Source organism: Fragaria vesca, linkage group LG4 (assembly GCF_000184155.1).
Source record: "Fragaria vesca subsp. vesca linkage group LG4, FraVesHawaii_1.0, whole genome shotgun sequence".
In the NCBI taxonomy this organism is placed as follows: domain Eukaryota; kingdom Viridiplantae; phylum Streptophyta; class Magnoliopsida; order Rosales; family Rosaceae; genus Fragaria; species Fragaria vesca.
The window spans coordinates 7,743,742-7,755,038 of record NC_020494.1 but is presented as its reverse complement, the minus strand read 5'-3'; the positions used below and the strand labels follow the sequence as shown (position 1 = coordinate 7,755,038).

The following is an 11,297-nucleotide window of genomic DNA, read 5'->3' as shown; positions in this document are numbered from 1 at the left end:
CTCTGATTCTCGTTAACAATAATTTAATAAATTAAATTTTTAAAAAAATTAAAAAAATATAGAAATATGAAATTAGAATCAAATACCAAAATAAATAACTTTCTTGATTCAATATAATAAAAACGAATACAAGTCTCGCTTAAAAAGAAAGTTTCTATAAATATTCATTATGAGAATCAGAAAAAAAAATATATATTGAAATTTTTTTTACATAAATATCTATTTATAAATTATATATATTAAAATATATATATATATATATAATAATATTTCCAATCCTAAATGGGTGGGGATGGGGATGAATATCAAAATATCGTACCCGCCCTGTACCCAATTCAAGAATCCAAGTACGGGGGATCCCCATACCCGTTACCCGTTTATCTTCCCTGTTAGGGTTGAATACATGTGGGTACCCTACCCGATGGGGATTATTGTCATCCCTAGTTGTGGGAAAACGGTATCGGTTGTCAGGCAAGAGCAAGTGATGTTGTGTATTTTAGTAAATATGTGCTATGAAATTTCGAATACAAGTACATAATCTGATGCAATCATGAAACAAAAATATGTTCACAATCTATTAAATAATCTTGTAGAAGATTTTATAGTAAATCACATATACATCCTCCAAAATGATTTGAAACACAAATAAATCCACTTGTGTTGTTGTTAAACAAATAAGGACAGTTTTTAACAATTAAGGACAATCTTTTCTCTACATGTCATGTGTCATGGTTTAATTTACTAAATTAACCCTATACTAATTAAATATGTTTTTAGAAGAGAAAAGTCTCTCCTTTTGAGATTTTTCAGTAAATGGAATACAGTAGCATGTTTTCAATAACTTAATGTAGTAACAGTTAATTCCAATAAAAGTAGTAGCAGGGGTTAACATCATAATAGAAGTAGTAGCATGGGGTAACAACCCAGTAGCAGCACAAGTATGTTTGGGCAATCCTCTAAAACTGCTACTGCTTGAATTCTAAGACAATGAATAAGTCATAGGAGGGGGCGAAAGCTTTGCTACTGCTACTTTTTGTTGTTGTTGTTGATACGGAAGTTCAACAACAGGTAGTAACAACACACAACAACAGCAACATGAATCAACACCTTATAGTAGCAGCACACAACAACATCACACGCAATAGCAACACACATCAACAACACACATAATAGCAACACACATCAACAACACACATAGTAGCAACACACATCAACAACAACATGAATTAACAAATGTAGTGGCAACACACAACAACAACACACACAGTAGCAGCAACATGAATCAACAACTTGCAGTAACAGCACACAACAACAGCACACACAGTAGTAGCAACATGAATTAACAACTTGCAGTAACAACACACAACAACAGCACACGCAGTAGCATCACACATTAACAATAACATGCAGTGGCAGCACACAACAACAACACACGTAGTAGCAGCACAGAGCAGCACGCAGTAACAACACACAACAACAACAACACAGGCAGTAACAACACACAACAACAAGCAGTAGCAGTAGCAACACACTGCAACACATAACAACACACGTAGTAGCAGCACATAACAACACGCAGTAGTAGCACACAACAACACGTAGTAGCAGCACACACCAACATCACATGCAGTAGCAACACATAGCAGTACGCAGTAGCAGCACATAGCAGAGTGCAGTAGCACCAACAAGTAGTAGCAACGCGAAGCAGGAGCACAAATTAGCTACAAAGGATCAATTTTTGCTGTCAAATTCAAAGTTATGAGTTTTAATTCCAATGACTCTTTGAGTAAACCAAGTTGTAGAGATTGAAGAAGAATTAAAGTCAGATTCGGGGAAGCTTCTTTCATTCTTCATCTCCTCCTCTCTTCCTCGCCTCTTTGCGATTTCAGCGCCGACAGATTTGGTGAAGAAGAAAAAGAAGAAGAAGAAGAAGAAGAACCAAATCAGATCTGGTCTGATTCATTGAAGCCTTGATCACCATTCATCCTTTCATTCTTCGGCTTCTCCTCCCTTCCTCGCCTCCTTGCAATTTCGACGCCGACAGATATGATCGGAGCGGTGGCCGGCGAGGCCGTCTTGTTGAACATGGTCGTGAGAGAGAGAGAGAGAGAGAGAGAGAGAGAGAGAGAGAGAGAGAGAGAGAGAGAGAGAGAGAGAGAGAGAGAGAGAGAATCATATCAAGGGAGAGAGAAGAGAGTTAGTGGCATGGCATGGTCTGTCATTTTGTCAAAATTTTGGGTATTATGGTCATTATGCATTTAGAATTTGGATTAAGCTTGATGTTGTATTGTTTTGGGTTTGGACTTCCGTCCTTATTTGTATAAATCTTTTGAAAGATGGGTTTTCTGTATTTTGTAACTATTTATGATAGTGGGATGTCATTTTCTAAAGATTGTATTCCTTGATATCATGTTGATATTTGAACTCAAACCCATAGCGAGACATAGATTACACCTATCATTCAACAGTACCAATGATCACTTAATTAAAGCGAGCCTATTACTAGTGTAAGACAAACACTGCAATAGACAATTTAAAAGAAAATTAAATAAAACCAAGCCCTAGAGGGCTAGCCCACTTATTTCCATGCCCAAAATAAGGCCCAAAAACGTTATCCCAAGCTCATTAGGTTCAGTATTGCTTCCAGACGTCGCCGTTGCCGCATCTCGGTTTTTGCAGCCGCCTTCAGCAGCTTCAATGGCATCCCAACCCTTGAGGACCTTGAAGAGAGTGCGCTTATCCCTTGAGAGCGGAAGGCCTCGCAACTCCTTGTCTAGACCGGATCCGTCCATGAAGATTGTGCTTACATGTCTGCAAGCTTTCCTGCTACAGTTGTCTTGTCGAGACCACCGCCCGATTTGATTCGCTTTGGTTGGATCTCAATCATCTATGGCGACCAAGAGCTTTGCCTCCACGGACAGACAACGAAAATAATCATCATGGTTCCCATCCCACAACACTGGCTCCTGAGAGATGATGGCGAGGACAAGGTTTGGAGAGAGCCGCCGTAAACGAACGACGCCGGCGTTCTAGCCCAAGGAGGCTCGAGTTTCGTGAGCGCTAGAGCATATTATAGATTATATTCCTTGTGCAATAAGATTACGTATTAAATACTAAGATGAACACGCACGCACAATTACGATATTCTACAACACTACCTCTTGTGTGTGTCAGACTAATCAGTGTTCTCTTATTGCTTCTTAAAACTTTTCCAAGTAACAAAACTCTGTAAGACAAAACAAACCTTGGTCATGCAACACACCTTCACATATGTAAATGAAAACATGGGGCAGCTAAACTCCCCTTGAAGTTTGCATGCCTCTCCATTAATGATGACAATCATGGGATCTTAGAAAGTTTACACATACCAATGCTTTTGATATGTTTGTCAAATGTGAACTTAGGCAACGACTTGTAAACAAGCTGACAATTATATGTTTGGTATTGTCACCTTTGACGTAGCCTTGCTTCATTTGTTCAATATACGCCGCATTATCCTCATGGATGTGCATAAGCTCATTGGTGGTTGACCTCATCAAACCACATGTACTTTTTAGATGTGTAATTATGGACCTCAACCATATACACTCACGCACTGCTTCATGAAGAGAAATAATCTCTACATGATTAGATGAAGCAGCAACTACAGTTTGTTTCGTAGACCTCCAAGATATCGCAATGGTCTACATGGTAAAGACAAAATCACTTTGGGATCAACCTTTGTGATGGTCAGATAGATACCATTCATACCAAAAAAAAAAACCAACAAATTACCTGTGTTTTGTTGTAGGGGCAGTAAGAGCATGTGACCGAAGCTTACTTTGTCTCGGTGGCATGTGGCTGGAGCTAGTGACTGAAGTTGACTCAACTCCAAAGACACAACCTGATGCACAACCAAACTCTACAGCCTTGGTAGTACTCGGAATGGAAGCACGTCCCGGGGCTAGTGCATCACTGGCGGCGACGACGATTCGAGAACAGACGGCAGCAACGGACCCAAGCATGGCCCGGACCTTTGTCTCGACAAGCTTTCTTTGTAGTTTTAGAACATGCTCATATCAGTCGTACTCTTCTTGTAACGAAAGATGGTCTTAATTTAGACCAGTCCAATGGCGTTGCGTGGGCGAGAAGCTAAATCTAGCAAACAAATTCATAATAAAGGAGATAACAAATCTCGTGCACTTGCAATTAGGTATAAGACAGAGACCAAACTTGTTTAGCAAAAGAACAATGCATGAATAAATGGTCTACCGAATCAACAAAATTATGACAGAATTCGAAAGAACAAGTACTAGGTATGGACGGATTGTACACAAAAAAGGGTATCACGAGTTTTATGTCTGTTTCTAAGTAATAACCAAGCAAAAATTTTAACCTTAGAAGGTAGAACAAGATTCCAAATTTTATTCAGAAAGAGAGTATTTGAATGTTTAGGCTTAGAACTCATTTGAAGCCAAGAAGCTCATCTAATAGTAAATGAGCCAATAATGGAAATGACCCCAAATAAGCTGATCTGGTCTAGGTGTTAGAGGCAGAGGAATAGCTAGAATTTTGTTAACTATATCTACAGGTAAAACAGACTGCAAAGCAGGAATATTTCAAGAAAAATTATTGATAAAGTTACTTACAGTACAATCCAAGTCTAAATTAGTAAATTATGTATCTGAGTCTAAGAATGGAGCAAAGAGGGAAGGGCAGAACCCAATTAAACCTCCAGAACAAATCTGTTTGCCCATCACCAATAATCCATCGTATTCCATGCATGAGAGTATCTCTTGAATCCAAAATTCCTTTCCAAGCAATTATCAGGTCGAGTAAAGAGTTAGAACGGAAACATGATCCAATAAAGATGAACTGATTTAATTTGTTCTTTTTAGCAGAATACTAAATGATTTTATTCGTAATCAAAACTATCGTACATTACAAAGTAATTATCCATGGAAATAGATAGTATTAGCTAGCTAGCAATCTTGAGGTAAGTTCCATTACGATATAGACCTATGTTAGTTTGAAAACCACACAAATCAAGTGTCTCTTTCTGGTCCTCTCGTATATCATCTCTGGTGTAGCTTGTCCCCCTTTATTTGAAGCTAGCTATTGCAGCGTCTAATCTATCTAGTAGTGACAAAAGAAGTTGCATGTCAATTGAAGAAACCGATGCAATTCCATTTTTTCCAGGTAATCTTAGTTGATGAAAAACATATAACTTTACGGCACTTCATTGCTTTTGCAATTGATTATCAAAGAACGCATGCATACGAGGAATCAGACACATTTGGTTTAGCTAGTAAGATAAGTTTACACATATATATATATATATATATATATATACACACACACATTTATAAGAGAAGGGTTTTTTCTTTAATTTTGATTAAATATATACAACTCCACAACTCGTCCGTTGTGAGTCGAACTCACAACTTCTCATTATAAAGAAAGACTTATGTTACTAGACTAAATGATATTAAACATAACTGAAAAGTTTTGGTTTCGCGTCACAAACTAGTAAATACCAATTTTTTATTAACGTTTTTACTTAATAAGAAAAATGAGGCTAGCTAGAGTCAATAACATAAAAAATAAAAAAGTTTTTGATTTCTTTGGTCCAACAATGAACTAATCATGTTAAACAATTAGCGTGTTCTCTTGCTAATTGGTTCAGTGCATCGATATATATAGGAGGGTTCTTTATACTAGTAAAATTGAAACCTCAACAAGTACGTACTGATTCTTTCTTCCGATCCTCCTGTGCTATTTTTCTAATCTGTAATACTTGTAACTTGTTCTTTAATACAACCTCAATCAACCACCTTTCACGTACCATTGCAGAAGTTGAGTCGGTGAAGCAACCGATTCACATATTGGAATATATTTGATCATTTTTCTTCTTCATTTGAGCGCGAGTCACCCAAAAAGACGTTTTGTTCTGATGATTCTTGTGACCCCTACCTTGCTGTGTTTTTCACGACAATACAAGCTCGAGAGTTCTGGATCGGATGATCGATTATGATCTGAGCTATTGATACATCATACATATGCATAATATGCAAAGTAAAAAAACCCTAATCAATTACAGAATTATTAGCACAAGTCACATTCGGCAATGCATAATGATCAGCATAACCTTAATTGTCCAACTCCAAACTATCCATGGTTACATTCCTGTAGAGTACGTAGTAGCCATTTATTTCTAGCTTCTTCTTGCATGGTTAATTTCCTCCATTGCAGCTCTACCTCTCTTTGGCAGTTTGGCTTGCTATTGCAGCTTTAGGTTAATTTCAACGAAATCTTTTTTACTCACGTTACCTGGAAAAAAGAAATGAAGAAATTCGGAACTGGCCTCTGCTAAACAACCATCTGGGGTCGAAAATTTCTCTACTTACTACCGGCGGAAGTAAATAAATAACCGGAAAAGAAAACAGATGCCAAGCTGCTAGGTAGATAGGCCGGCCAACTAAACTATGAATATATGTCCAATGCATATCTCTACTTACTCGTGCATATCTCATATAGGCTAATAATTCCAACACACCAAGTAGCAACCATTACACACAAATTTCCATTGTACGTAGTTGCCTTTTCTGCCTGTGAGGTAATCTATCAGCTGCAACTTCCAGTAAATTAATCTATTCAAAGTTTCAAACACAGCTGTGAACCTTCAAAATAGGGAAAAAATGAAAACACTCGGAGCACCGAGCACGTAATTAAACTTCCTCTATTGCATATTCATCACCAACACCTTGAGTATCTGCCCTAATTTACAAGAGAGATTTCCCGTAGTACTGCTTAGCAATCATTTCATCAGATCGATTTACATGCAACGACTCAAAAGTTACACTACTTAACAAGTTGTGGTCCGAAAACTATCGAGTAGCCGCAAGAATTAATTGAGTTGATGCGCGCGATGGCGTTCATTATTATGGCATCAGGACCCCTAGCTGTATATGATTGATACTCGACAGACAGATTTGCATGGTGTCATCTTGGATGTTCATGAATATGCTTCAAACGACACATCTGGACGCACCAAGATTTATTCATTTATTTTTTTTGATTCATTTTGTTTTATACATTTATCATTTACATTGTAGTGTGTGTTGTGTCGATCGACATCTCTCTTTCATCTTCATTATACTAGATAAGTAAAAATATAAGTCGATCACTCCCACCGAACTGACATGCGCATATCTTCTAGAACAAAAACACCAGCACGTTAGTGTCGATGACCTAACACTTAGAAAATGTATTAAAACAAACCAACTTTATAGAAAGAACGTACAACCAAAAATTAATTTATACAGCGATTCTAGAAGAAATGTCACATCTTGCTGCATGTCTAATTGTTAGATATATTCGACAGCAAAATCATTCATACAGTAGCCAGCCTCATGTATTACATTTAATGGGAAAAAAATATGGTATATATTTTCAATTTGCAATTTCTCATCATCAGAAACGTTTATTTCTTCCAAAATATAATTGGATAAACGAAATAAATGGCTAGCTCATGCATATGTTAATCATCGGTTAGTGTTTGTAAACTTGCCTTCCGGTGAAGTGAGATCGAATCTGTGATCGTGATCGGTATCAACCGGTTCTCCAACTACAAGCTACCAGTCAACCCAGTTTCTATTATATATCATGCTAGAGATCTACTCGTTCATTCATAATACATGCAGTTGCCTCTTGTTATTGCATTCTTACTGTGAGGAAAAACAGATAAGAATTAGCTTAGCTAGATAGGCTCATATTGCACCATGAAGCTGGATTTGGAAGAACAAATGGGTGGTGGTTCTGCTCAGAGCAGCCACATTCTAGTGTTCCCTTTTCCGGTTCAAGGTCACATGAATCCGATGGTTCAGTTCGCCAAGCGGCTAGTCTCCAAAGGCCAGAGGGTCACCATAGTCACCACCATCTCTTCTAGTAAATCCTTACCAACACTCAATCCCACCTCGTTCGGCTCCAACCTCAGAATGGAGTTCATCTCAGACGGCTCCGAACAAGTTAAGGGTGGTTCGGAAACTATAGAGGAGTCCATCGAGCGTTTCCGAATCGCAACCACCAAGTCCTTAACCAGCCTCATGACCAAGATCAGGAACAGCAGCGACGCGTCGCAATACCCTCTCAAGTTTGTGGTGTACCACTCGGGGATGCCATGGATTTTGGATGTGGCGAGGCGACAAGGCATCGATGGGGCTCCATTTTTCACGACTTCATTAGCAGTTGCAACTGTGTTTCACCATGTCCATGAAGGAACACTGAAGCTGCCGTTAGAAGAGCCTAGGGCAATAATGCCGTCCATGCCACCGTTGGAGCTGAATGATCTACCTACGTTTGTTTCTGATGTCGAGTCATACCCGGCTTTCCTTAAGCTTGCCATGAATCAATACTCCAACTTGAAGAAAGTAAACTGCATCTTCTTCAGCAGCTTTGACAAGTTGGAAAAAGAGGTACGCTCAACATTTATAGGTGTATATCTATGGATCGGATCACTCTATTCATGCCTGCATTATTGCATCATATAAGCAATTAGTTCATAATTAGCGACCAATTACTAAATTATCAGCCATGAATTAATCTCCTATTGAGTTTCATCAGGATCGGCATTACATACAAAAAATGAGATGGAGATAAAGATATATCACCCAGAAACACCCATATTTATTATATTTCCCTTTCCCATATTTATTATATATTGGAGATAGAGATATATATATACTCGACCACAAAATATACGTATATATATTATGGGTGATATTTCTTCACGAAAATTATGGACGTAGCTAGAGATAAGATATGTTGGAAACAATAAAAAAATAAAATTCAATTCTTATTTATCAAAAATGTTAATTTATATTGTTACTTGTTTATTGTTATTTTCTTTATTATGTTTCCTAAACAAGATTCAAACCTAGGTATACACAAATCTATTAATTGTCGATCAGAATCCTGTCTTTTAGTTAATCTCTAATGGTGTTAGTTGTTTTTTTTTTTTTTTTGGTCGAATAATGGTGTTAGTGTTTGATTCATTAGTTACTAAAATGGATGGAGAGTCAAGACTGGCCGGTCAAGATGATAGGACCTACAATTCCATCAACGTTCTTGGACAAGCGGTTGGAGGATGACAAAGACTACGGTCTCAGCCTTTTCAAGCCAAATGTGGAGACTTGCATGAAATGGCTAGACTCCAAGAAACCTGGCTCAGTTGTCTATGCATCATTTGGAAGCTTGGCCGACCTAAGCATAGAGCAAACTGAGGAACTCGCATGCGGTCTAAGAAATAGCAGTTTCAACTTCCTGTGGGTAGTCCGAGAATCAGAACAAGATAAACTCCCTGAGAATTTTGTAGAGGAGATATCAGGGAAGGGTCTCGTAGTGAGTTGGTGCGCACAGCTACAAGTCTTGGCTCACAAGGCAGTGGGGTGTTTTCTTACTCACTGCGGATGGAATTCGACTCTCGAAGCGTTGAGCTTGGGGGTACCGATGGTGGTGTTGCCACACTGGGCTGATCAACCGACGAATGCGAAGTTTGTGGAGGATGTGTGGAAGGTCGGAGTTAGGGTTAATGTGAATAAGAAATCCGGTCTTGCAACAAAAGAAGAAATAGCTGTGTGCATTAAGGAGGTGATGGACAAGGAAAAGGGGATGAAGTTTAGAAAGGCCTCATTGATGTGGAAGGAATTGGCTAAGGAGGCTGTGGATGAAGGGGGAAGCTCTGATAAGAACATCGAAGAATTTGTGGCAAAAGTTCTATTAATCTGAATATTGTAAGGTCATTTGGTACTGTATGTAATGATTGTGATCGTTAATAAAAGTTACTTATCCTCCTATGTAATTGATTAATCATTATTATTTTGAAAGGACATATAGAACTGGATTGCAGGTGTCAAATATGTTTGACACTCGCTGGAAGTTTCACATAAAGCCCCATATAGCTATATAATGAAGCCAATTGCAAGTTTCGACTTCAAATTTTTTTATATTCGTAGACGGGAAATTTAAAAATACTTGACTGATTTTCTATGTATAACAGTAGAACAAGAATCTCCATGGTCGACCGCAACAAGTTAGCACTGACGTCGTTCGTCAACCCAAGCGCCAGATCTAGAGGTTTATGATTGATGAATGATTTTGATTAAACTACAGAGAGAGATTAGTTAAATCAAAACCCTTGACTCTATAAACAAGTAAATACCTTACTTGCACCAGTAGAGCTTGCTACTACATTACTTCTACATTATCAGCTGGCATGGGACGAAAATGAACTGAAGAGAGTACTGAAAGCGCTGTTTGTAGCAGGAAAAATGCATGCACCTCCTCCACTAACGGCCGCACTGCACTGCGCGCGCGCCGAGCCGCCGAGCACCAATCCTTGAGATTCATCAAGTTAATTAGTCCCCTGATCAACCGGCCGGTTTCGCACCCATAAACTCACGTACCCGTTTCTTTTCAAAGCAATGGCACTGCGCCACTGCCCTAATATCCCCGTCCTGCATGTGCTTTAAGACGGAGCATAGTACATCACTATCTAGCCCAGACAACTATTATATGTTTTGCAAATTAAGTAGACTTAATTACCCTAAATTTTACATCTTAGCCCGGTCAAATAGTCTAGCAATCAAGCATTAGTGTCCTAATCAGTAGAGAATTCAATACTTGATTGACTTTTTGTCATGTAATACGCACCAACACATGCAAACCTCATTCAAAATGAAAAATAAATGCTTGTTAAAAATTAGAAATACAGTGTTTAATTCTAATTCTTCTCTTCAACTTGATGCCACATGACACTATCAGTATCGAGTTTATAGAAGCTTAGCCTTAGGGAGTACCTGACGACGAAGTGATCTTTACTTCACGGCCAATACACACTTGCAAGACACCAAGTTCATTGGCTGTCAAATCCTCCATCCGACATTCCAACTCGCGATCGAGAACAAAATAACATTTGTTATTTTTAGAGTTATAATTTATGAATCTATATCTATATTGAGTAATTTTAAATACACACTTTTAATCTCTTAATACACATCAATTACTTAATACACTACCCATCTAGTTTTTCATTTTAATATTATACTAAATACACATCTAAAACTATCTAAAATACCCTCAATATCTCTAAAACTAATAATAATCTATTATTTAATATAATTATTATATATTTACTATTTCACAACTCTCTTTACGTATTCTCTTTTATTTTCTATTTTTTTTATCGGGTTAGAAATTTTTTCTTGATATTTTTCAATTTATAATCAAAAGAGTAATATTATATTCGAACTCCAAATCTT

At 37.8% G+C, this 11,297-nt stretch overlaps 1 protein-coding gene across 1 annotated transcript; it reads left to right on the top strand.

Annotated features, from left to right (window-relative positions):
• The first annotated feature begins 7,665 nt into the window (after window positions 1-7,665).
• LOC101310595 (UDP-glycosyltransferase 74E1-like) lies at window positions 7,666-9,832 on the top strand. Its single transcript, XM_004296647.1, has 2 exons — window positions 7,666-8,453; window positions 9,037-9,832. Exons 1-2 carry the CDS (start codon window positions 7,761-7,763, stop codon window positions 9,763-9,765), a joined length of 1,422 nt encoding a protein of 473 aa, XP_004296695.1. The 5' UTR covers window positions 7,666-7,760; the 3' UTR covers window positions 9,766-9,832.
• Window positions 9,833-11,297: the final 1,465 nt, after the last annotated feature.